Raw genomic sequence first — 26,965 nt, 5'->3', positions numbered from 1 at the left:
CGCCGGGCTCGGCCCCTCCCCCTCCTGCGCTTTGGTCGGGATACACGTGGGCTTCGGGCCTGGGCCGCGCAGTTTTTCTTTGGGTTTCTCGAATCATCGAGGAGACTGGCAAAATTAGTAGCGTCTTTAGACTGCGTCACTAGCGCCAGTCCAATTCGTAGATGATTGTTCTTCCAGTTCACATTTGAGTCCTCGGTTAAAACCTCAGTTAAAAAGCAGGATAAAGTCGAGCTGCTTTGCTTCTCCGAACGGAAAAGCGCTTTTTTGTTGTTGTTTAGCGGCTTGGCCTCTTATGGGGGTCTTGTGTGTTTTAGGGGACGGCAAAACAGAACAGAAAGGCGGAGATAAAAAGAGGGGTGTTAAAAGACCACGAGAAGATCATGGCCGTGGATATTTTGAGTACATTGAAGAGAACAAGTATAGCAGGTATAGGATGCTCACCTAGTTTTACTTGTCATGCCTTATTCCTTCGTTGATCGGAAAGCTGTATCAGGAGACAATTCTGTCTTTCAGAGCCAAATCTCCTCAGCCACCTGTTGAAGAAGAAGATGAACACTTCGATGACACAGTGGTTTGTCTTGATACTTGTAAGTGAAGCTGTTTCTCCCCAATTATGAAATGCGGTGATGGTTTTTTTTTTTTTTTTTTGCTTCCAAAATGTTAGAAAACTTAATGCTTAAGTGCAGCAAAAGTTGGGTTTTTTTTTTAAAGCAGGAAGAGATAATGGTTTATATTCAGAACCTAGTAGTTTAATATTTAGCACGGCATCAGTTGTATCAAATGGATTAGTTTACAGGCTCTAGGAGTTTCATATTTTTATGACTCGAAAGTTCTCGTTCTTAGGAAATGTAAAATTAATGCCAGTTTCTGACTAGCTAACGGAAACTTGTAACATTACCTATAATTTAGCCTTACAGGCTTCTACAATAAAGTAATTCATTTTTTGTGGAATTATATTAAGTGAGCTATTTGGGCTAGTTAAATATTTACTAATGACTTCTCCCATTAGCACACAAGTATATTCCCTATTCTAAAAGATTGTAATATTACTTCTTCAATAACTGCTCTTTTGTTCTCAATTCCAGTTCAGTAGCTGCTGCTTTAAACATAAGTTGATTTCTTCCAAAGACCTGAGGCAGCAGCAGTGGGCTATCACTGGGCCACTAGCTTTCTTCAGCAGCGAATGGTATCAATGGCAGTGCAGCACTGTAAATACTGCTACTTCACCCAGTTGGGTTGCAATTGAGTATGAGAAAGTATTGCAAACCTCTAAGTGGGCTTTGACTGTCAGACTTGCATTTTTTTTGTTGTTGTTATAAAAAAAAGTAGTTGGTTTAGTGATCAGAATTCACAACTCAGGGTGTGATAAATAGACCAAAGAATGGAAATACCTGTTTGAAAGTATCAGCTGTGGTGTCAGCCTGCTCTGTTAGATGGAAGGCATTGAAGCTTAGCTTCTCATGTTTTCTTGTACAATTTGGTTTTATTCAGATTTGTAAGAGTGTAAATGTAAAACTCTTTCTTACTGGAATGTCCTTTACAGAAGGTTGAGATAGTCATCTGAGCCTTTTTAAAATAAAAAACTGCAGGTGAAAAAGGAGTTAGTTGATTTGAAAGTTTTATGTGAAATTCTGGGTTGTGTAAATAAAAAGTTGCTAGGAATTGGCAAGGTAGTGAAGTGGTGACTCATGCAGGTAATGTAATTGTTAGATTTTTTCGCAAATCAGATAGGAATATGTCAATATAAGTACAGTGTTGAATTCAAACAATCTGTTGAATTAAATTGTTGATTACAGTAAATTCTAATTTAAGAAAAATTCCAGACTGTAAATTTATTTTTCTCTGATCAGTTAAAAAAAAATCGAATTCCAGCTTGACTTTAGCTGTTGAAGTGAGAAGTCTGAGAAGGTGCATGTTAATGAGCCAGTGACCCATAGGTAGCTAGGTTAAAGACACTTTGGATTTGGATAATCCGGGAAGCAGTTAATCCCTAATTGTTGAACAGGCAGTCCTGGGTAAAGAGGACCTAAAATGCTGCACTATTAACAGCATTAGATGGCCAGGTTTGTACTTCATACATTTAGGCGGTCTTCACAAGTTTTAGAAAAAGAATTTAGGAGCTAGAGCCCTGGTGCAGGATCAACAGCAGCTCATACTCCTATTTTAAAATAATTTGGTCGTGGCCTCCCTTCAGTTTTAATGTGGCACTGGTAAATCTACCTGGTTCTGGCATGCTTCACTTTGATTTCCTGCTATCCTCTACTGCTTGCCTCTAAATCAAGGTAAAGAGCAGAGCAGGTATGTATTAATGTCACATTGTCTTGATTATTTTAAATACTTAAAATATACATGTTAAACCTTGGTATTAGTTTCAGAGGCAGTTTACTTTTCAGTACATAATTTAACAGGAGTGACTTGGTGGGAGTGGGGCTTTAAACTGAAAATTAGAACGACAGCATGATGTGGAGAAAAGTTGTGCAGTGTTAAGAAGTACATGCAAAAATTAAATAACCAAGTTTTGTCTACATAGCAGATATGTTTACATTGGATGTCAAAAGTAACACAGTATTTGATATAATTACAGATAATTGTGATCTACATTTTAAAATATCAAGAGATCGTCTCAGTGCTTCTTCCCTTACAATGGAGAGTTTCGCTTTTCTTTGGGCTGGAGGAAGAGCATCTTATGGTGTGTCAAAAGGCAAAGTGTGTTTTGAGATGAAGGTAAATGCAATTTTGTGATGTTTTTGTTTGTTTTTGGAGACAGAGTCTCACTCTGTCCCCTAGGCTGGATTGCTGTGGTGCGACCTAGGCTCAACTGCAACCTCCCTGTCCTGGGTTCAAGCGATTCTCCTTGCCTCAGCCTCACAAGTATCTGGGACTACAGGCATGTGCCACCACACCTGGCTAATTTTTGTATTTTTAATAGAGACGGGGCTTCTGACCTCAGGTGATCCACTCGCCTCGGCCTCCCAAAGTGCTGGGATTACAGGCTTGAGCCACCGTGCCCAGCCTTTTTTTTTTTCTTTTCTTTTTAAAATAGTGCCAGGGTCTCACCATGTTGCCCAGGCTGGTCTTGAACTCCTAAGCTCAAGTGATCTGCCTGCCTGAGCCTCCCAGAATGCTGGAATTACAGGTGCTTCATACTGCTAAGTTACCAGAGGTACTTACTTTTGAAGCTTCCTGTAAATTAAAAGAACTTGGAACCTTCATTTTGTTGTGACAGTTGGTGAAGTTTGTTATGTTAGAATTTGACATGCAGAGCTAGGCAACTTTTTATTTAGGGTACTTCATTTTTATCAAGCATTTGAAAGGGCCACCAAAGAGTTAAAAATAAAATTTGGTTAGATTACAGGTTTTGTTGGCGAGAAAAACATTAAATGTATCCTTTAATTGGCTTTAAGTTAAAGACTGACAACATGAACTGTAAAAATATTAACTATTTTTTTAAATATAGGTCAAATAAGTATTTAACTCTTTAAATTTCAAGTTATAAGCACATCAGTTTAAAGTTCTTACAAATATTAGGGGTGATCTAGAGTGTGCCATCTCTTTGTATTTATAGCTAGAGGAAGATTCGCTCATGACCCTATGAAATAAGCCAGAGTTAAGGGGTTACCTCCTTGGTTTATGATTTTAATTATTTAATGATTCAACTTTCAGGTTACAGAGAAGATCCCAGTAAGGCATTTATATACAAAAGATATTGACATACATGAAGTTCGTATTGGCTGGTCACTAACTACAAGTGGAATGTTACTTGGTAAAGATTCTTTTTGACTGATATGGGCTCATGAATGTTTAGGAGGGTCAGATATCCTTATTTTTTAACCAGACTAGAGGGCATTCTAAGCCTTTTGTCTGTTTTTATCTATTCTGTTAATACTTCGGACAAGTAATATTAGCACATAGTAGGCACAGGCTACATTTTAGTTTTTGTTTCTTTATTAGATGTTTATGGTTGAAATAAAATCTTACCCATGATATGCAAATTGTCAACTAATTTGGTCTCTGAGTGTATATATTCCTCCTAACTTTCATCAATTCTGGTACAGATTTAGAAAAGTAATAGTGTCAGTGATAGGTGATTAGGTTATATGCTCGTTTCTCGTAGCCTACATTTTAAGTAGTGAAATGGATGAGTCTTTGGACTATTTTAAAAATATACTTCACGAAGGTTAATTACTTTCTTAGGTGAAGAAGAATTTTCTTACGGGTATTCTCTAAAAGGAATAAAAACATGCAACTGTGAGACTGAAGATTATGGAGAAAAGTTTGATGAAAATGATGTGATTACATGTTTTGCTGTAAGTTAAAGCTAACTTTCTATGTATAAATGACAAATTAGTAGCTACATCTAGGAACTTTTACGAAGCTTTATTGAGGTCAATCTTCAGTAGGAGCAACATAAATACACCAGTCCCTGGGTTAGTATAAAGACTCATTCAGCAGTTGAATTGGGAAAATACAGGACATTTTTGAGGAACTCACTAATTTTATTTTGACTGAAAACAATGAAGATGAAATTGACCTAGAAGATTGAGTCTAGCTTCTAGGTCAGTATTGTTTCTGGTTCTGGAGGCACGTGCTTCATTGTTTGTGACCATCAGATTTCTTAACTGTGTAGTCCTGAGAGGCCGCTTCATCGTTGTTTAACCTGTAGCTCCCACACAGGATAAGCTTTGCTCCTAATTTTAATTATTCGTTTTTCAGAAAGTTTGTAGGAAGCAGGTAACTGTTGAATTTTTTTCTGTTTAACAGAACTTTGAAAGTGATGAGGTAGAACTCTCCTATGCTAAGAATGGACAAGATCTTGGCATTGCCTTCAAAATCAGTAAGGAAGTTCTTGCTGGACGGCCACTCTTCCCGCATGTTCTCTGCCACAACTGTGCAGTTGAATTTAATTTTGGTCAGAAGGAAAAGCCATATTTTCCAATACCTGAAGAGTATACTTTTATCCAGAATGTCCCCTTAGAGGATCGAGTTAGAGGACCAAAGGGGCCTGAAGAGAAGAAAGATTGTGAAGTAAGTGATTTTTTTTTTTTTTAAACTGGCATTTGAATATTGTTTGCCTGGCACAAAATGACATTTAGAAGAGGTAGATGATTAGTCTGTTTACTTTGTGCTGTACATATTTCTCTTAAGTAACTATGTTTCCCCCTTATGTTGACTGTTACTCTTTCCATAAACACAAATTTTTGTCCCTTAGTGTAAGGGCTATGAAGACTTACATATTTAAATTGGCCTTAAAAGAACAATATTTAAAGAATTATTAGGTGGTGTCTAATGACATTTCTTTATTTTCACTAGGTTGTGATGATGATTGGCTTGCCAGGAGCTGGAAAAACTACCTGGGTTACTAAGCATGCAGCAGAAAATCCAGGGAAATACAACATTCTTGGCACAAATACTATTATGGATAAAATGATGGTAAGTAAAATGTTTAGGGCCTGATCTCAGTGTTTAAAATAGACGAGGAGAGGCTGGGCATGGTGGTTCACGCCTGTAATCTCAGCATTTTGGGAGGCTGAGGTGGATGGATCACCTGAGGTCAGGAGTTTAAGACCCACCTGGCCAACATGGCAAAGGCCCATTTCTACTGAAAATAAAAAAAATTAGCCAAGCGTGGTTGTGGGCACCTGTAATCCCAGCTGCTCGGGAGACTGAGGCAGGGAGAATTACTTGAACCTGGGAGGTAGAGGTTGCAGTGAGTCGAGATCGTGCCATTGTACTCTAATCTGGGTGACAGAGCAAGACTCTATCTCAGAAAAAAAAAAAAAGAGAAATGATAGACCAGGAGGTATTTTAGGTAAACCTTTTGCCTTTGTCTCTATCCATTTTGTTAATATCTTAAGAAGGTGGGAGGAAAGGCAAGATTAAGTTGGTTCTTTAAGTAAACTCTGTGAGGGTAAACTGCCTTCCAGTGGCTAGGCTCCTGTGTTTTTGAGCACAGGAGCTGCTAGTGTTTCTGGAAGCTAAAAAGAATTAAGTGTAGGGTGTAGGGTCTTGTTACATAGTTTAAGTGACCCTGTTTTTGTAACAATAATGGACAAAGGTAATGCTTAAATTATGAAATGTTGCCTGCTTTACATATAGATAAGTGTTGAATTTTAAAAAGCGTAACTTATTAAAATTCACGAGTTCAAGGGGAAACTTTAACTTTTGAATATAGGTGGCAGGTTTTAAGAAGCAAATGGCAGATACTGGAAAACTGAACACACTGTTGCAGAGAGCCCCACAGTGTCTTGGGAAATTTATTGAGATTGCTGCCCGAAAGAAGCGAAATTTTATTCTGGATCAGGTATGCTTTGAAGATGAAAAATATTAACTGATAATTGGTGTAGAATTAACATTTAGGGTTGTAAACATAAATTTCTTTTTTTAAAGACAAATGTGTCTGCTGCTGCCCAGAGGAGAAAAATGTGCCTGTTCGCAGGCTTCCAGCGAAAAGCTGTTGTAGTTTGCCCAAAAGATGAAGACTATAAGCAAAGAACACAGAAGAAAGCAGAAGTAGAGGGGAAAGACCTACCAGAACATGCGGTCCTCAAAATGAAAGGCATGGAATTTTAATTTAATTCTGTTAAGTGTGTTAAATCTTTTTTTTTTTTTAATTTTTTTTAATACATATTCTGCTTGTGTAACTTTGTTAAATCTATTAGGACTTACTCCTCTGAAAAGTTAACATTTCTTCCAGCAATACTGCTTCAGGAATTACAATTGCACTTGTTAAATATGCATATGTGTTTGGTCTGTTTATTTTTAGTAAAATATGTTACTAAACCTCAATAATTTGTTAGCTTTAGGATTGTGGGGATTTGTGGTGGGTTTCTAAATTAATAATACGACTTTGTTTCCTGCAGGAAACTTTACCCTCCCAGAGGTAGCTGAGTGCTTTGATGAAATAACCTATGTTGAACTTCAGAAGGAAGAAGCCCAAAAACTTCTGGAGCAATATAAGGAAGAAAGCAAAAAGGCTCTTCCACCAGAAAAGAAACAGAACACTGGCTCAAAGAAAAGCAATAAAAATAAGAGTGGCAAGAACCAGTTTAACAGAGGTGGTGGCCATAGAGGACGTGGAGGATTCAATATGCGTGGTGGAAATTTCAGAGGAGGAGGCAAGTTAATTTTGAGTGTTCTGTATTTAGTTCAGGATTGAAACAAATGATAATTTTACAGTTCGGATATAGCTGAAGTTTCTTCCTCATTAATGGTATGCTGTCACAGTAACTAGTATTCATGTAATTTGACAGTAAATACACCTAGGTTATGTTGTTAATGGTTAGAATTAAACATTACTTTTGTCTTTAAACAATTATTTTTGGAGAAAAAGGAACAATCTAGAGGAATCCTGAGTCTTCTGTATAAGTAGGGTACAATGCAATGAAACTAAAACATCTCTTGTTTTTTAGCCCCTGGGAATCGTGGTGGATATAATAGGAGGGGCAACATGCCACAGAGAGGTGGTGGTGGCGGTGGAAGTGGTGGAATCGGCTATCCATACCCTCGTGCCCCTGTTTTTCCTGGCCGTGGTAGTTACTCAAACAGAGGGAACTACAACAGAGGTGGAATGCCCAACAGAGGGAACTACAACCAGGTAATGATTAAAGATCCCTGGAAGCATGATGATACCTGTATAGCTTCATCTGGAAAGTTGTGAGCTTTATGTTAGGGTGTTTAGTAGTCCACAAGGAACATGATAGACATTGACATAAGGAAAATTGAACTAGTAATGGTGAAATGAGTCTACTTACTTTTGAGTTTTTTCAGGTGTACTAATTAACAAATCAGATGCGTTTCTCATAATGAGTAAAAAATTAAAACTAAGAAACCAGCAGAGGGTATCCAGAATTTGTGTATTGTCCCCTAAGATTAGGGGCTAGCAACCTGTCCATTTCTGCTCATCTCTCCCACCCCCGCAAACCTACCTAACAAGCGATTGGGCTCAGAGCTCTTAGATCTATTTCCTTTTTGTAGAACTTCAGAGGACGAGGAAACAATCGTGGCTACAAAAATCAATCTCAGGGCTACAACCAGTGGCAGCAGGGTGTAAGTAATTTCTCATGTGGTTTATGTACATTAATTGTATTTTGAGTTCCTAAGATTTATCAGTCTTGAAAAAGATCCTGTCCAGGGATTGAAGTGTTTATAAGTGTTAATAGGGTAAAGTGTGAATTGTGTTGCAGTAGTAGCCATAATCTACCTTTTGAAGGCAAAATAGGTTGAAGATTGCTATAAGTTAATTTTTTTAATGAAGTAATATTATTTAATATATACAGTTCTTTTTACTGTTAGCTTTAATTGTGTAAACTAACAAATTAATGATGTGTTTCGTTTTGTAATGTGTATTGATAATTATGGGATATTAAAACTAAATCTGGTTTGGTAGAAATCAGAGGTATGACAGGTATAAATTTGTTTCCAGCAAATTACTCTGAATTAGATTCATTGTCATTTCCTAAAAACAGTTTGAGTGGCTTATTGATGTTTTTTCTTTAAAAACAAAATTTTCTCTTACAGCAATTCTGGGGTCAGAAGCCATGGAGTCAGCATTATCACCAAGGATATTATTGAATACCCAAATAAAACGAACTGATACATATTTCTCCAAAACCTTCACAAGAAGTCGACTGTTTTCTTTAGTAGGCTAACTTTTTAAACATTCCACAAGAGGAAGTGCCTGCGGGTTCCTTTTTTAGAAGCTTTGTGGGTTGATTTTTTTTCTTTTCTTTTTTGTACATTTTTAATTGCAGTTTAAAAGTGAATCGTAAGAGAACCTCAGCATTGTGCACGATAAGAGAATGTGTCAGTATTTCAGGGTTCTACATTTTATCTGTAAAATGTGACTTTTTTTTTTTTATCACAACAGAAGTAAAATGTTGCTTTGTACCTGGTGTCTTTTATTAAGAATTTACTCCCCCCATTTCTCTCAGAGAATAACAGTCGGGAGTCATTGTCACAATATAATAGAACTGTTAGCAACCGGATTCATGTAAGGACTGAGTGGTCCTCATGAATTGCATTAAGACTCTGTACTGCTCATATTACACTCCATCCTCTCTGTAGTTTGCTGGGTAGTGGAGGGGGTAAGCTAAATCGTAGTTTCTGACAATAACTGGGAAGGATTTTTCTTAAATAACAATGGAATTGGTATAATTGGGATTGAAAACCAAAACTTGGAACTAAGATAGAGAAGATGGAGTGTATGTAGAAGGGCTGTTAAAAATGTAAACCTTGGTTGCATTATTTGTGGAGGCTCAAACTTGTGAAGGTTAAATACCATAATTTTTCCATTTGTTCTGCATTTTGATTCTGAAAAGAAAGCTGGCTTTGCCCATTTCTTATTAAAAAAACTTGTTGTAAATCCAGTTGTCTAATGGGATCTATATGAAGTTAGCCATGTCTGTATGCCCTTCTCCCACAAAATACTGTATAACTAGTGTGCTTGTAGTAGTTAACTCCACCATCTTTGTAAGCTAATGAAATTGTGAGTCACCCATTTATATCTTAATTTTTAATCATGTCAGTTCTTGAATGGGTATCTCCTTAGCCTGCTGATTTCTTTTTCTTTCTAAAGAAAGTGGGTGGAGAAATTAATTTAGACGTTTGTTTGCAATAAAAAGAATTCATTTTACTCTTGTTTTGGGATTCTCGCCATCAAGGTTCAAAATCCCTTTATATAACTCCCAAGAGGAGAAATTTTAAGTGTGTGCTTTCTGGACAGCTTATTTACTCTGCATAGAACATTTAGGTTTTAAAAACTTAAATGTATACTGACAATTGATACATAATTATGAAGTAAAGTTGAATTCTTCCCTTCCCCTCCCCACCAGACAACTTTTAACATATTTAATGAGGGGAAAAGGTACTGGCTGGGAGAAGTTAACACTGAGTTTATCATCTTTACAGAATGCTAATGCTGTCCTCAACTGATTATTTTATATACATATATATGATACGTGAAACTCTGGGAACAGATGCTTTTAGAAGCCATCATGCAAGCCAGTCATTGATGTCACTACTACACAACACTGCTAACTTGACTGTAGCTCTGTAATAACATTAGATCCCCTAATTGTAATTATATTGGGTTTGCACAGAACACTTTTAATCTTCCCTTCACCCATGTGAAGTGAGGAATCAGGAGTCAAACTGTAGAACTAAAATTTGACTTCAGTCTAGTGTTTCCTTGGTGTTTTTAGGTTGCTTTTGGTAAGTTTAGGTTTGCTATATTTCTGATTGCTTAGAATTTTGTTTTAGCCCTTTAAAATCAGATCTTAAATATGAATTCATACTTCTAAGGAATTTTCTTGCTGTAAGCTGGAGTTTTAAGTGATGGTGTAGGTTCAGTTGAGACATTTTTGGAACAAAGGCTAATCCTTAGTTAACAGGATATTTAACAGTTGAAGATAGTGTCATGGATTTGTACCTTTTCTAGCAAGTAATGCTAAGAACCACTGGCCTGAGCTACTCTTCAGTATACATTATTACGATTGCATAGGCTTACCTAGAGGAACAGTTTCAGGTTTCGATGCTAATCAGTGTTGTGTCCTAAAGTTGTCCTTTGTGCCTTTAAAAAGTCTTGGATATATCCTCTAGTTAAAAATTGCTTATTAAGGAATTCATTTTATAATTGCAATGGGAAAGTAATGGTCAAGTAACACTAGGTAGACTATCATTCCTGTTTAGCCCAGAGAATTTGGGGAGAGTAGTTAAAAATGGAACCCAGAAAAATGTTAAAATTTTTAGTCAAGACTGGAATTAATAGAATTGTCTACATTTGTATGGAAGAAATAACCTTAAAGTGTTTAGGGGATTCAGAGAAGGGAGTGTACCAAATAGCAAGCAACAGGGAGAAAATTAGGTAAGTTAAGAAATAAGATATGAATGAGAAATCCGATTTATTGCTCATCCTTCCCATGCCTCCCTAATGGCAAGCAAAAATCTGAACTAGCGAAAAGGATGCAGTTCTGGACAAATCGTAACTACCCAAGGGAAACTCGCTGTGAGATCGCTGCTGATTTGAGGGGTGCTTTCACTAAGGTTGTATTTGAAAATAGAGTAACATGCTGAGTGAAAACTGGCTTTGGATTGGTCAGCTGCAGTAGTACAAAAACAGAGAATTTGAGAAAACTAAAACTTAGACTGCTGTGAGATAGAAATGATGTAAATAAAATTATATGGAAAGTTTTCCCTCATATACTCACACATCCTTTGAAGGGCTCTGGCTTTGACCAGTTTATGGCCTTGAGCAAGATGAAATCATGAAATTGAGTCAAATCAATTTGACACTGAAATGACAAGAAGAAACTCTTAAATTTATAAAAACAAGCCCTCATTTGCCTAGGACAGATCCTGTCTATAAAAATAAAGATTGAACCTAGATGTTCTGAGTACTAGCAACAAGGTATTAAAGTTTAAAGGAATTTTCTTTGAAAAAATTACGAAATTATTCTAGGAAACAACCATAATAGTATTTTAAGGGACCTTCACCTGGGGATTTTATATTCATGAATAGAGTGTATTCTGTATTTAAAATGTCTCATTTGTGGGAATTGAATGACATGTTTTTTGATAAATTTATTCACAATATAAATTGACTTTTTATTCTAGGACCGTGTAAATAATGGGTTCCATTGCACAAATAAAAATATTTTAATAGCTTCTTAGGCAGTGGTGTAGACATCTTGGATATAAATAATTGTAGACCTTGTATATTTGGTTTTTAAAAAACTAGAATAAACAGTGAGAGAGGCATAAACATATCTTTTAGAGCCCAAGTGGTAGTGTCTAGCATTGGATATAATAAATGGATGTTTTACAAAGTGTTTCCATAATTCTCTTCCTATACATAAATATAAAATGTCTTGTTTTCAAAAGTGGATGGAACTTGGCTGGGTGTGGTGGCTCACACCTGCAGTCCTAGCACTTTGGGAGGCCAAGACGGGAGGATCACTTGAGCTCAGGAGTTTGAGACCATCTTGGGCAACATAGTGAGTCCTGGTCTCTTAAAAAAAAAGTGGATGGAACTTGTAGCAGAGAATTTTACCTACTTCTCATCCTGCTTCAGAATACTCATTTGAGATGTTCCCTTGGAAAGATGAACAGAATGCTGCATCTGAAGCCATTTCTTCTCACTTAACATTCGTAAAATGATTGGAGTCTAAACTTTGTCATTCATTCCTAATTCTGAAGCTCTGAGGTTGAGGGGTTCAGTTTGGTGAATAATTGGGTTTAAGTTTTAACATTTTACTAATAGTTAATAAAAGCCAACATACATATGTTAAGGCCTGACAATACGTTGCAATTCCTATGCATTGGGACTCATACCCAGCATAAACCGTGAGGGACTGAACATTAGTGCTTTGAGCAAGAATTGATCAACTACCTGAGATCTCTAAAACAGTCATTTGAATTACTAATTATATAAACCACAAGTCTCTTCGAATTGTTAATTGCCTAAATTTACCCTAAAATTTAGTTAACGCTGCAGTGCCTTTATTAAAGCTTTTTTTTTTTTGGTTGGGGGGGCCACTGCTACTCCGTAACTTTAAATTTTAAAGCATGAAGGTGGTCTAGCTAGTATTAGTGCTTGAGTTGGTAGTTACATAGGCTGCTCTTGAATCATCCTGTTTTGTTTGCCTAGGATTAGCACTACAGGTACATATTTGTAAAATAAGCATTAAAAGTACTTTGTCCAGCTAACCCATGTTGGAGTGACCTTTGTCTTATTAACCTTTGTTATGAAACTTAATTAGAATAAGCCCTTGAGAATTTGGAAGTGAGCTATACTACTAATGTAGTATGTATCCCTGGAGTGTGTTGGAGTAGGTGAAAAACCAGGGGTCACCAAGAGTCTATGTTTTTGAAATTGAACAGAAACAATTCATCTTAATACTTAGTTTTCATTATGTTTAGCTTAATAATGTGTGCTAGTTCATTTGGCGTCCCACTTATGTCAATCTCAAGTCATGCAGAAACAGCACAGTCTCAGGACGTTAGGTGGGAAATTGATGATATGCTTACATTATTGAGTAGGACTATGCTTTCACATCCTAACCAATTGACTAAAAATATAAATGATTGAAATAGTTTTCGTTAGTTGCCGCAGGAATCTTTAGTAATAGTTTTAAGGGATAGTAGATTGGAAATAGGCAGATGGTTTATATTCATAATGTTAACCTAGAATTACTCAGAAAATATAACACCTGTGTAGTAGAGTGTGTTGATTGTAAGCCCAGTGTTAGGCAAACATGTTGAAGATGGGCCAGGACATCAGTAATCACTACTTAGTTAGGCAAGTTATTAGGACAGGGATTGTAACCATGTTGTCAGTTTGTAGTTACCTAATTATTGATAAGGAATACTTTCTTTTTCATGCCAGGATTCAGCATATACTTGTGTCTTGAGCAGGTGCTTTGCTTTTAAAGCTGAATCCTGGGCATAAAAAGGTATATACTGTAGTTGGAAGTGTGAAGTGTAGATGTCAGTGTAGGTTAGTCTCTAGAGAAATGTCTTCTATAGAGATTCAGGGTTTTTTTGCACCGTTATGGTCACCATACTGTGCCAGTGACATAGTTACTCATGAGCATGTCCAGTCTGTCTACATTATTGAAAGATAATGCAGATATTACAGGCTGGAGAGTTAGCATCTGACAGAAGTGCTGCACCATTGTGGCATGTTCTTCCTGCTAGTTAACAGTTCCATTCTGAACCTTACAGGAAGTCAAATGAGTTATGTCTAGTAAAATATATGTTGCAAACACTTAAAGCATTGCCACAAATGGGTGTCAGCCAAGACATTTAAAAAAATTTTAAAACACCAAGAATAGATGTGGCTAGTATAGACACCAGTTTATAAGTGTGACATTAATGCTACAAAAGTTAAAGCATATGTGGAGGTGAGATAACATTAATACCTAAAAAGTTACTGGCTTATTTAAATGTCAACTAACAAAAGGAATTTTTTGAGGCAACTTGTATCCTGTATCTCAGTTGTATGTAGTTAAAGATTGGGAGAGTCATGGTCAAGTACAAGAAAAAAAGATTCCAACGTAACTTTTTTTTTTTTTCTTGAAAAGTAAAGCAAACAAATGTGCTGATTTACATTTCATCTCCTTTTCCTTAGTCTGTCCATGTGAATGTGCTGTGTGGAAGAGTTAAAGGGTCCAACTAAATGTTCCAGTGATTCCAATAGGTATTCCAAATTAATTGCTGCTTGTACATTTCATAGTTACGTTAGGCTTCCAGAATCACTTTAAATAGGGCTCTATTTTTAAAAGATGGGGGAAGAGAGTAATTGGTAACCAGATGGACAGTCTCTATAACAGAAAAAAAAGGGTGTTTTCTCTTGCATATCTGAGGTGAAGTGTGAATTCTGTGTGTTCTTAGCAATTGGCAGTCCTCTTGCTTAGGTTTACAGGTGTATGTGCAAATAGACCTGAGTCCTTTTCAAAGTTAGATCATTTTTCTGATGTCATCTATTAAACTTTTGGCAATACATTTGTTTTGATCTCCACCCTACCTGGTAGAGTGTAAGTACTTCCTTACAACGTTCTAATGTCAAACGGTGCATAGGAGACCTTTCTGTCCTTGGTTGCCCAAAATCTTTTTCATTTCTATTAAATTCACAAATACTTATTTTTACTAGCTTACGAAAATTTGGAAAATAGCTTGACATCCTTTTGGATAATGAAGTAATTAGTTCATATATTAAAGTATATAAAATCAACTAGGAAGTAAATTCAAGACTGAAGGAATGGGAGGGCTTGTGTGAGCTTTGGTTGTATCAGTCCAGGACATGTAATTTTCCATTTCCCTGAAAAAGACTTTAGAGGAGATTTATTTTCCCTACTATACACTCCAGAGTGTCTTTAGGTGAACTAAGAGCGCTTGGGCTCTATTCTGATTCCAGATGTAGCTATCAGAGTTTGCTTAATGAAATACGGGTCTACTCACAAATAAAGCAATTTAATGGTTTCTGAAGAGTAGGCAACTTACGGTTTCATAACCATTTCTGTTCATTTGAGAAAAATCATAAAACTACAGAAAAGGGAAACATTCATTTCAAAAATAAGCTTTGAATTTAGATGGTAAGGCATATGTTTTATTTCACATGACTTCAGAGTATCGGTGAAGAAACATTTTTATAGAAACTTATCCTTTAAGAAGCCAGTATATGCAAAGAATGATTACTTTGATATCCCCTGAGGGTGTGCCATATAATAGGTGACTGATACCATACAGGATTTAATTCTTAGAAGAATTAAGAACAGATACCACCCATTACATTGACCTACCTTTTAAAGTGAACAATAGAAACGTCTCTCAGAATTAGTATTTGCTTATTATCAACATAAAAATCCTTAAATGTCCTTATTCTAGAACATGGAAGCATAGGGCAAATGCAATGGTTGAAAGCACTGAAAAATATTTGTAAAACATTTGTAGTGCTCACATTATGAACTTTAATACTTTGAAAACTATCTTCATAATTTTTTTGTTCTAACAGCTTCCTTTTTAAGAAAACATTTTAAAACATTTAAAAATGGAACTTAATGTGCAAAATAAGTTGTGTAAAATACCAGTATTTTGGGTGGTAGAGGATATTGGTATATTGACCTGGGTTGATGACGACTGGAGTATTTTAAGATACCTACTTCCAAAAATTATTCTAGAGGACCACTAAAAATCAGAATTACAGCAATCATTTTAATTTTTCTACTTTCCTTGTTAAGATCTTCTGCTTACCCAAAGAATAGTGTATATCTTAACATGACTTTTAAAGGGGTGTCTTGATCCCCATCACAGATTTTTATCTAGGAATAGAAGGATTGAAACCCTATTTGATCCCTAGCTCTTTGCTGAAAAGTGCATAAACAGGAATCCTGATTTATTATATAGACCTCCTCGCATTATATAATCGAAGCAAAGGGAAACCAGCGATGGAGTAGAGGTACGTAGACTAAAGAGATGCTTGCAAATCAAATTATGGTACCTAGGGATAGTCACATTTTCTTGTTGCCAAACTCAGTCAATATAAATCACAAGTCCAGAGAAGAGCTAGTTAATTTTAAATTCCCCGAGGTCCTTTTACTGAGATGGAAAAGCACAAGCAGTCAAGGAAAACCAAAGAGGGAGGGGCGAGGGAAGGGGAAAGTGCATAAAGCACTTAAAAGATTTTTTAAAAGTAGGTATGATAGATAAGCCACAAGAAGTTTTTAAGACTACTAATAACCATAATTCTATTTTAATCAGCTATTTAGCTGGTACCTACTGCTATATCACCTAGTGTGACATTTCGGAATTAATGGAACAATGAAAGAAGTTGTACGCTGGAGGTTCCAGGTGGTCATGGAAGGTAGGTTACTCTTACAGTTTGAAATTGTGACGTATGAAAGTCTGGATGATAGGAGAAGGGGAACCTGGGCTATTTTTATTTTTTTTGAGACCGAGTCTGGCTCTGTCACCTAGGCTGGAGTGCAGTGACACGATCTCAGCTCACTGTAACCTCCGCCCCTCGGGTTCAAGCAATTCTCCTGCTTCAGCCTCCCGAGTAGCTGGGATTACAGTTGCACACCACCATGCCAGGCTAAGTTTTGTGTTTTGTTTTTTTAGTACAGATGGGGTTTCACCATGGTTGGCCAGGCTGGTCTCGAACTTCTAACTATGTGATCTGCCCGCCTTGGCCTCCCAAAGTGCTGGGATTACAGGTGTGAACCACCGCGCCCAGCCAGGAACCTGGACTATTTTTTGTCTAGCATTTATTGACTATTTTGTGCCAGATACTTGGATGAGAATGTAAAGATAAAAATGGCCAAGGTTTTTGCCAGTGAGAAGCTTAGGCTGTATGTGATGGTACCTGACACTGCTGGTGACCAAGGAAAGCACCAATGATTATAAGACACAAAATAGTGAGAACTTAAAAGGTGATTGTAGTTCCCAGAAGCTAGTGAGCAAAAGAATGGAAAGTTACAGAGAGGAAGTAAAAAAGCCATTCCAAGTGAAACGAAAAGGTTTGAGTGGCAGCGTGGATACGGTATAAAGGTCATAATGTGCCAGGAGCGGTGGCTCACGCCTGTAATCCCAGCACTTTGGGAGGCTGAGGCAGGCGGGTCACCTGAGGTCAGTTCAAGACCAGCCTGGCCAACATGGGGAAACCCTGTCTCTACTAAAAATACAAAAATTAGCCAGATGTGGTGGCGTGCACCTGTAATCCCAGCTACATGGGAGGCTGAGGCAGGAGAAACGCTTGAACCTGGGAGGTGGAGATTGCAGTGAGCCAAGATCATGCCACTGCACTCCAGCCTGGGCAACGAGAATGAAACTCCATCTCGAGAGAAAAAAAAGGGTCACAGTGCATTGAAGGTTTGGCAAAAAACTAAATACAGTTTGGACGTGAAGTTGGATGGTAGGGTAGACATTGGTAGGAGACTGGAAGTGTCTACCAGTTTCTCCTTATTGAGGGTGGGTGTTACAGACTTTAGTAATTTATTAATACACTTGTAAAATCTTAATAGCACAAGAATAAAAATTATCATGTAAATACATGAAGCATTTAAAAAATAATCCAACCAAATATGTTACAAATTTGTTTTTATCCAGGTTTCCAGTTCATGCAAACTTCTGTGAAAATGAGCTAACCTCGTTATTGGTGAAGACATTGGAAATTTTACCAGCCAAGAGAGAGCTTCTCTCTTACTCAGGGTAAGATGTAATTGCAGTGTGCTAGTGCTAGAAGGGACCTGTTTTACATGTTACGTATGTTACACGTCAGCCCTCCATGTCCTCCAGTTCTGCATCCTTGGATTCAACCAACCGTGGGTTGAAAATACTGGAGGTAAAGAAAAAAAATAACAATGAAACAACAACAACAAAAAAAGAAAAATAACAACTATATTTACAGGGCATTTATTTTATATTAGGCATTGTAAGTAATTAGAGATGACTTAAAGTATATGGGAAAATGTATGTAGATTATATGCAAATATGAGGGCATTTTATTTCAAGGGACTTGGGCCTGTGGATACCAAGGGATAACTGAGCATAAGTGGCTTGTCCACAGTTACCAGATTATTGATTAGTGATCATCAATATCTTCCCGCATTCATGCAGTGCTGCCTCTGAAAACATGGTTGACTATCCTATGGATTTTTTTTTTTTTTAATTCGAGAGGGAGTCTCACTCTGTCACCTAGGCTAGAGTGCAGTGGCGCAATCGCACAGCAACCTCCACCCGCCCCACCTCGGGTTCAAGTGATTCTCCTGCCTCAGCCTCCTGAGTACCTGGGACCACAGGCATGCACCACCATGCCTGGCTAATTTTTGTATTTTTAGACGATAGGGTTTCACCATGTTGGCCAGGCTGGTCTTGAACTCCTGACCTCAGGTGATCTGCCTGCCTCAGCCTCCCGAAGTGCTGGGATTACAGGTGTGAGCCACCGTGCCCGGCAGAATTTAACAATTATTTGGTTACAACTAATTTGGATAATGTAGACTGCATGCAGCTTTGATTTGTGCCACTAAGAGTGGGCAAACTGTCTTCCTTTTTGTGAATCAGTAAAAATTTTCCCTCAACATGTGTTTGACATTGTCATTCACTGCTAAGTTAAGGCATTTGTAACCCACACAGCCTCTGCATCATAACTTTCCTAGTGACAGCCACAAGAAAAGGTGGGCATGGGAGGGAAAATGTTCTTGTGAATTGAACTGGAGCAAGCTCCATTTTTCTTTAGAAATAAAGATGTAGATCAAAATAATATTTTCTTCTTTGCTATTTCTGTGCCTTCCATGGTACATCAAAATAAGGACCAGAAATGGCCACAATCTTGTTGACTGCTGGTGTCTTCCCCCCAGTATTTCTTTAAGCATTTCTTAAGCATCTAGCTTGTGTTTTGTTATATTTAATAGATTTTCTTAAAGTAATTGTACAGATTAAAACCAGGAATAACTTCATTTTCCTAGAAAGGGAGAATTTCTCCAGAGAATAAATCCTGAGGATTTAGTTAGATGCTGTGGGTATTCTTGTATTTTAAATAATATTTTAATGGGAGCTGCTCACTGACTTTCAAATGGATTGTTTACATTAATAGTAATAGATTGTTTACATTAATAGTAATACTGCAATTATTTTTCTATTGCATCAGTCTGCCAAACAAGCTCCATGTGCATATTTAAATTCAAAACTAATTATACTTAAAAATTTAAACCCTGCATACTTTCCCAAAAATGTTTAGGGCAGTTAAAAACAACTCTTTTGGAAGATGACTCACATTTTAAGAAATGGGAGAATATGGTCAAATAATGAATTCATTTAAAAAATAATTTGCAAAGTGATAAAATCCTTTCGTTTTAAATCTTATAAGAAGTCAGTAAGTAGTTGCTGCTTTTTAATGGGCTAGTGATAAGGTTGAGGTTTTTGTTAAGGGAAGTTTACTTATCATTAAACTCTATACTTACTACTACAAGGAAACTCTTTCCAAGTACATTAAACACTAGGTTTTATAATTCTTTGCCACACTGCCAATAAATTCTGTTCACATTTTAAGTATGACAAGTTCACTACATGTAACATGTAAGAATGCTATCCTGGCAGTAAACATAGGGCCAGAATAAACTGGCAAGTTTTCATTCCATACAAGTGGGGGAAAAAAATGACTACAACTTAAACTTTATTTACTTGATTGAGAGCTTATTGCACATGAAATGTTTTGTGTGGTTGATCTTAATTAACTTCGTTCACATCGACTTTTTTATGCTCAAGACTGTTCAATTGCTGCTGTTGCTGTTGTGTTTTCTTTCAGGATCCAGGTGGGTACCTTCATATAATATCTTCTTTTTAATTTCTTCTCTGGCAATTCTTTCCCGGATTCTTTGCTTTGCGTAATTATACCTACAATGAAACCTTGGAAGAAAAGAATACGAATAAATTGTTAATATAAAGTCCTATAGAAATTAATTTATGCAATTCTCTATAAATCACACAGAACTTAAATACTTATAGATGACTACCCTGAGACTGAAAAATATGAATGTTCTAATTTATAGTGCTATTTTTGGGCAGTTTTGGTGTCAGAATACTATCAACGCATTCTTTTTTATTAGGAAAGAAAAGGATGTCTACATAACAATTTATAAAGTGATAAAATCCATTAGTTTTAAGTCTTCTGATAGCATTGGTTATTATAAGAAACGAGTATTTGCTCTCATTATTAACAGGATAATAATGCTACGTCTACATAAAATTATTTCTATCACCTTAAATAGTTAACTGCAGAAATTCATGTATAAATGGAACCATATAGTATTTACATATCGTACTCTTAGGTCTGGCAAATATTTGAGGCTCATCTATATTTTCACTCATCAGTGGTTATAAACACATTCTTAAAGTAGCATTTTCAGATATGAATAAGCAGGGATGAAATAAGTATTAGGGTAAGGGAAATGGTTGAGTCAAGCTTTCCTAAGTGAAGTGTAAAAACCACAGCTCTTTTTAATGGAATATCTAATACGCATTTATGTGTTCAAGCATTTTAAGACAGATTTCCATGAAAATGTCCTTAAAAGTCAAGATTCTTCATTGAGGGTGAGTATCTCACAATGGGAGATTGCTCTGAAAAACACGTGCTTTTTGAATTAGATAACCTATTATGAATCCTTAGCAAACATACCAGCATCCCAAAGTCACCAAGATAAATCCTCCTACTCCAACATCACATGATCTTTTAATTCTGCCTGTCAAAAATAAGCGTAACAGTCCCATTACTCCATCTAGAAAAAAAATCTTTCATCACATAGAGAAATGCTTTTTTCAGTACATAGAGAAATAAACACAGATACTCACTAGTGAACAAAAAATGTCCAAAGCCAGCCACAACAGATCCTAATGAACCATACAATATTGAATCCCGGGCACAAGGAGTATTTTCAACATCTAAAAATCCTAGGAGCTTGAAGGCCTAGAATGAAAAAAAGAACCGAGATTGAGTAAGAAAGTATTTCATTTTGGGGTGGTTTGGCAAAAATGATAACACCATTTATTTTGTTGTAGTTAAGGGTTTAAACTAGAATATGTGCCATGTGACAACCTAAATCAGCTTGTACTGTCTTTGTCCAGCTTTGGTGTGCAGTCTGAATCTTTAAATCTGAAAGCCTTAAAAATTGGACCAGAACACTCTTAAGCAATAGGGTAACTTTTACGCCTATCACTGAAATTGAAAGCAGCATAGTTTGCTTCAATAATTCCAATAATTTGGGAAGCAGAAACGGAAAAATTTGAGTCATGTTTGCTTATGTAGTGCCGTTTAAAAATCATTCATATTTTATTAACTAGGTTAACACCAACTGTGGTTGGAAGAGTAAATGTTTCATGTTAAGATAAACATGGACAATATATTAAACTCTAGTCTCTTTTCTTGCCAGTGAAGTGAGGCTGCACTTGATTCTATTTGATTCTTTGTTCCTAATACATGGTAACGATAGCTAGGTGTGGTGAAAAACCCGCGGATCCAAAGAGCGGGATTTTTATCTCAGATCTGCCGCTAACTTTTGTATTCTATAGGCTACTTTTATCTCCATGGTTTCAATCTATAACATGAACGGGTTGGGTTAGATGACTGAAGTTCCTGCAAGTGCTAAAATGACTTCTTTTCTACACAGTCTTCATTGGATTTATGTATTTCTTTTTCCCAATATGTGTTAACTGGATGTCTGTCACTCTAGGGCGGCAAGACAGACATTTGGAAGAACAGTCACACTGTTGAACTGGCATTTCTGTCAACACAAAAGTTTAGAAAAGTCATTGTAACTGTTTTCTAAAACTTGATTCAGTGTGTACCAGATTTTCAGTAAGGCTGCTTTTAAAAGGAACCACTGTCCATTTAAAGGTTTCATAGTTATCTTCAACGGGTTAGTATTTGGGGCAGGACATTAAGACTAGAAGAGGATTCTATAGGATGAGGTGATACCTAGAAGGTAATATATTGTAAGGCAAAAGAGGTTACAAGAAATGGGGAAAGGACAGTAAAAGGCAAGTCAGATTAAAGGTTGAAACATGAAGATATATATTCTCAATTGTATTTCTGCCTATGTTAGCTTCTTTGGCTCAAGCATCTGTTGGAAGAGGCAAAATGTGATTTGGTTCATAATAAAGCAAAAATTATTTACTCTTGGATCATTCTATTCCATTTTTTCCCTCTCCCTGTCTGGACCCCTGCTCCCAACTGCATGCCTAACACAGGATTGTTTCAAAGCTTTGCAGTACAGTTCTTCACATCACCAAGAGGTTGGGGGATTTCATTTAGCAAAAAGACTTTTCTCCTATCAGCATGAAAGCTCAGGGGATACATGATCATGCAGGTAGTGTTATGCAAATGGGGAATGTTGGACTTAGCGCTCCAGTCCAGGACTACCCCTAAACTAGCCTATTTCCCCAGGGATGGGAAGCTGGGGCCAGAGGGTTAGCACCAGTTTTATCTCTAGTCTTAGGTGCAAAGATGCGAGTGTGAGACCACCTTCTACCACAGGGTAGAACTAAGTATTTTCTAGTCCCACTCTCAGATTCTGATTTAGATTCATTGGAATCTGTTTAGAAAACTCCAGGTGGTTTTTTCTGATGACTAGCAGACTGGGGAAACACTGCTTTAGGAAATTTTAATTTTTTTAACAAAAGTAAATTTGCAAACTATAGGAAAATAGCTCAGCTGGCTTTAAAGGCAAGTATCTAAATAGAAGCTACACATCCTATTTAAAATAGTGCCTTCTGAAACAAACCCAATGCCCAAGAAAACTCTCTGGTCTAAAATAATAGTGGTTGATCTCATAATTAAGAGCTGCTGTTTGGGGGGGTGGGTGGGTAATAGTGCCAGGCTCTCTACATGTTTTGTAATTCTTCAGCCTCTCTGTGAGATTACCTCTGAAACAGGCTCGGGGACTTAAGAGGCTAATAAGAGTTGGCAGGAGTGGAGGTAGAAGTCAGTTTCACCCCAAAGCCTATGACGTTTCCATTGTGCCAAACCACATCATTAAGAAATAACCAAGGCTGAAGGGTTCCGTGGGCAGCTTTCCAGTTGTCACATGTCTAAGAAGAAATACGATTCAGTACATAAATCCCTGCAATTTCTATCAAAATGGGAAGATACGCAACGACTTGAGCCTGTATACCTTTACAGTCAAGTACACTGAACTGTAAAATGCTCAGAAGTGCAGATGAATAAAGGATCCCGGGCATAACTCCCTTTGAAGTACTCTATTTATATATGGAAATATTCTGTTCATAATATACATACCTTAAACATTTCTATTCCTTAAGTAGCCTGCAAACTTAAGATTTAACTCTTTGCCACTAACAAATGGGAACCCTTAAAAATAAATGAAGGAAATGTTAGACATTTTTAAAGCTTAAATTTAGAAAAGCAGCTTTACCAGCTCACCCTGATGGATCTAAGGAAAGCTCAAGAGTTTCCAAGTCAGAATGTCAATAAAGTATAGAAACAGATCTGATCAAATTAGAGCCAGTTGATGTTCCACCACTAAATCTGCTTCAGTGCCCGTATTTGTCTTTCCTCTGGTTGCAAAGGATGAATTGCAAAGGAAGACTGTCTAACACTAGTCTTCCCACTTGGGCACTTGATTTCCGTCTCGCGTACTCAAGGGCTTGGCTTCTGTAGCTACCCATTTCATTTGCACCGTTCGTTTTTTTACTTGCAATAATTTACTATCAACCCTTTTGACCAGGCACAGCGACTCATGCTTGTAATCCCAGCACTTTGGGAGACCAAAGTGGGTAGATCACCTGAGGTCGGAAGTTTGAGACCAGCCTGGCCAACATGGCAAAACCCTGTCTCTACTAAAAGTACAAAAATTAGCCAGGCATGGTGGCACATGCCTGTAATCCCAACTATTCGGGAGAGTGAGGCAGAATTGCGTGAGCCCAGGAGGCGGAGGTTGCAGTGAGCCAAGATGGCACCACTGCACTCCAGCCTGGGCAACACAGCAAGACTTCATCTCAAAAAAAAAACAAAAATCCTCTGTACACCCCTCTCCCCTCATCAGCCTCCTAAATTACCATCCTTTCGGAGGAAAACTTCCTGAGTTTAGGTGTGCTTTTCTACTTAAAACCTCCCATTCTCCCTTTAACTCACTTGAGTGAGGCATCTATCCACTGAACTTGACACCAGTCAAGACCTCTAAAAGACATCCACTGCAGTCTATCTTAGTCTGCATCTCAGCATATGTGGCACAAATTATCATTTGTTTTTGAAACTTTTTTACTTTTACTTGGTTCTGAATACGTCTCCTGGTTTTCAATTTCATTGACATCTCTGTTGCTGCTGTTCCCTCCTGATGTTGAAGTGCCACTCTTACCTCCTTTGAAATCCAGTCTCTTCCTAGGTTTCTCAAGGCTTTCAATTAAATGCCATTATATGACTCCAGATTTCTCAATCAAACCCTAATCTCTCCCAAGCTTCAGCCTCATTCATCTGCTGAAGGACACTTTTATGTATAAAAAGCACCTTGAACCTAGTATTTGCAAAATATATTTTCACCTCCAAACCTGCTTCTTAATGGCACACTACTCAACCAATTTTCAGACCCAAAACCTAAGAGTCATCCTTGATTCCTTCATCAAATCCACGTTGAATATATTAACAAGTCTGGAAGGATCTACATTCTAAATACATCCTGAGCCAAACCACTGCCCACCAACTTCATTGCTAATACAGGTTGAGCATCCCAAATCTGAAACTGGTAAGACACCAAGAGAAAATGTTTGGGTTTTTTTTGAAGTGGGAAGCTCAACCTGTCCTATCAAATTACCATCTATCAACAGTACCTTTTCAGATCTTGATTCTACTCACAAAAATGTATATCAGATGACTATAATAAATCCTCTTTAGCCTTCCATTATGCTCAGAATCCTTACCCTTGCTCCAAAGGCCCTGCGTGATCCCGTGCTCTTTCATATCCCACTCTCGGCCACTAGTCCAGGCACAGTGGCCTTGCCATTCCTCTAACAAGCCAAGACGGTTATTACCGAACACATGCTGCCTTTCTCCTGATCTCTGCATCACTGGCTCGGTAGAAGTCTTGCTTATTGATTCACCAAATAGAATGTCAGCTCCTTAAAGGGATTTTTCCTGTCTTGATCAGTCCAGTACCTAGTTTAGAGCCTAATACTCAGTAGGTACTCTGTAAATATATTTTGAATGGGTGAATTAAGAATTTACCTGAATGTGAATTTACATGTACCAAATTTCACATTTTAAAGTTTCTTGAAGGACAAGAATGTGGCAGAGGACAGATTTTAGGGGCTAGTTCTATCAAGGTATGCCAGCTTGGTAACTCCCATTTTTACTTTAGGTTTGCTAATTCTTAAAATAATCCTTCTCCCTGGGTTGTGCTGTAATGATCACTGACAAATTCTTTTTAAAAAAATACAACAGGCTTCTTTTCTGACAGTACCTTGGGCTGTTAATTAGTCATAGCTTCTATTAATTTAATTAGCTTTTTGATGGGCTCTGATAGGTACTACTGTTTCATGAGCGATTTTTTGTTTTTTGGCCTCCCACCTCTGACCATGCTCAGTTTGAGGCTTATAACTATCTTCATTTCAACAACTACAATATTGTTTTGCTACTTACTGATGGGCCAATTAAATAGGTCAATGTTGATCCTCCTTTAAGTTTTTTTTTTTTTTTAATTTCCCATGGATTAAACCACCTTTATGACCTTTAAAAAAAAGCAGTTGTCTCCTACCAAAAGTCCCATTCAGGATTCCAGTGTTTATCACAAAACTGAATCTAGGATTTACTGTGTGTATGCAAGGATTTTTTTTAAAAAAAGAAAAACCACTAAGCTTATTCCAAATGGGCAGTGTATGGGAGAGTAAAAATAGTAAGTTACCAGTAGTACGTAAACTGACAAAACCTGTTGGCTATTAAGTATGAAAACAATTTATACAATATGTGTTAATATTAACCATATGATCTGATGTCTTGGCCAAATTTAGCTGGAAGCCCACCAGAGAAGCAAGCAAGAGCAAGAAGTGAGCAAAATTTCCAAGCTGAGAGAGTATCTTAAAAGTATATATTAGGAGCCGTTTAGCACACAGTGGGTCTTCTATAAATACTTGCTCATGATTAGCCAATGTCACGATCTCCATAGTTTATGTTAAAACTTTTTTCCTCTTGCATTATCCTTTTCTGAATACCTGTTCTGCCCTGAGAATATAAATTGGGTTCCCTGCTCTTAATAAGGAGCCCACGCAAGATCATTTATTGCCTTCCAATATTATCGGCAAGTGTAACGACGTTCAGGATACCTGGGAAGATGGGGAAAGTACCTAAGTCGGCTTTGGTGAAACACAGGAGCCCGTCCACGGAGAGGCTTGGTTTAGCTTTACTATACCAAGAATTTGGGTTTTATCCTTAAAGAGATGGGATGGGCTGCTACGACCGGATGTTAGGCAGAGAGATGAAAACTGCCCAGTTTACAGACTGGTAGGGGCCAGCGGATAACAGTGGAAGGTGGATTCAGGAAACAGTACAGGGACACCAGCTAGGGAGGCTACTGGTGATGGGGAAGAAATCTTAACCCTTCATCTCATCGTAGTACAATCAAGTCATCCCTCATCAATTACTTACTCCTGTGTTAAAAGTGATGAATACAACGTGTTCAAGACAAGGCACCTGTCCTCAAGGGAGCTTTAATCTCTACTATTAGCCTTTACTAGCAAATCACAGTGCAGTGCCCTTAGCAGCAAAATTTTCTCGCCAAAAGATTCAGTATTGTTAGTTTATTTCATAATGACCTGTAGTAAGTCATTAGTACTACTGGTCCCCTCCTCCCCCTAGTTTTGGTCAATTTTGTCCCGGCAACTTAATCTAATTTTAATCTGTTGGGGGCCGGGGATAAGGACTAGGAACAGTTAAGTTTCAAGCCCATGGGTGGCAGAGAAGCCAGTGGCA

The 26,965-nt window shown here is 37.4% G+C and overlaps 2 protein-coding genes across 3 annotated transcripts in view; one reads left to right on the top strand and one right to left on the bottom strand.

The window, feature by feature from the left end:
• The window catches only part of HNRNPU (heterogeneous nuclear ribonucleoprotein U (scaffold attachment factor A)), an 11,106-nt gene extending 1,475 nt beyond the window's left edge, over window positions 1-9,631 (top strand). For both annotated transcript variants that reach the window (XM_011955725.1, XM_011955724.1), the window contains 13 exons: window positions 227-426; window positions 514-587; window positions 2,585-2,724; window positions 3,664-3,763; window positions 4,195-4,307; window positions 4,762-5,025; window positions 5,311-5,430; window positions 6,173-6,301; window positions 6,388-6,556; window positions 6,861-7,115; window positions 7,410-7,594; window positions 7,975-8,046; window positions 8,518-9,631. In XM_011955725.1, coding sequence (XP_011811115.1) covers window positions 227-426; window positions 514-587; window positions 2,585-2,724; window positions 3,664-3,763; window positions 4,195-4,307; window positions 4,762-5,025; window positions 5,311-5,430; window positions 6,173-6,301; window positions 6,388-6,556; window positions 6,861-7,115; window positions 7,410-7,594; window positions 7,975-8,046; window positions 8,518-8,571 — 1,875 coding nt within the window. In that variant the 3' untranslated portion in view covers window positions 8,572-9,631. The remainder of the gene's footprint in view (window positions 1-226; window positions 427-513; window positions 588-2,584; window positions 2,725-3,663; window positions 3,764-4,194; window positions 4,308-4,761; window positions 5,026-5,310; window positions 5,431-6,172; window positions 6,302-6,387; window positions 6,557-6,860; window positions 7,116-7,409; window positions 7,595-7,974; window positions 8,047-8,517) is intronic.
• Window positions 9,632-19,363: 9,732 nt separating this feature from the next.
• Window positions 19,364-26,965, bottom strand: part of LOC105521557 (cytochrome c oxidase protein 20 homolog) — an 8,370-nt gene continuing 768 nt past the window's right edge. The window contains exons 2-5 of the mRNA XM_011955771.1: window positions 21,655-21,770; window positions 20,842-20,956; window positions 20,669-20,732; window positions 19,364-19,899 (exon numbers count right to left, since the gene is read on the bottom strand). Of these exons, the coding sequence (XP_011811161.1) occupies window positions 19,764-19,899; window positions 20,669-20,732; window positions 20,842-20,956; window positions 21,655-21,770 (431 nt within the window). The 3' untranslated portion in view covers window positions 19,364-19,763. The remainder of the gene's footprint in view (window positions 19,900-20,668; window positions 20,733-20,841; window positions 20,957-21,654; window positions 21,771-26,965) is intronic.

The sequence above is a fragment of the Colobus angolensis genome, unplaced genomic scaffold (assembly GCF_000951035.1).
Source record: "Colobus angolensis palliatus isolate OR3802 unplaced genomic scaffold, Cang.pa_1.0 Scaffold40, whole genome shotgun sequence".
NCBI classification, from domain to species: domain Eukaryota; kingdom Metazoa; phylum Chordata; class Mammalia; order Primates; family Cercopithecidae; genus Colobus; species Colobus angolensis.
The sequence above is the reverse complement of the archived record's forward strand: the minus strand, read 5'-3'. Positions and strand labels throughout refer to the sequence as shown.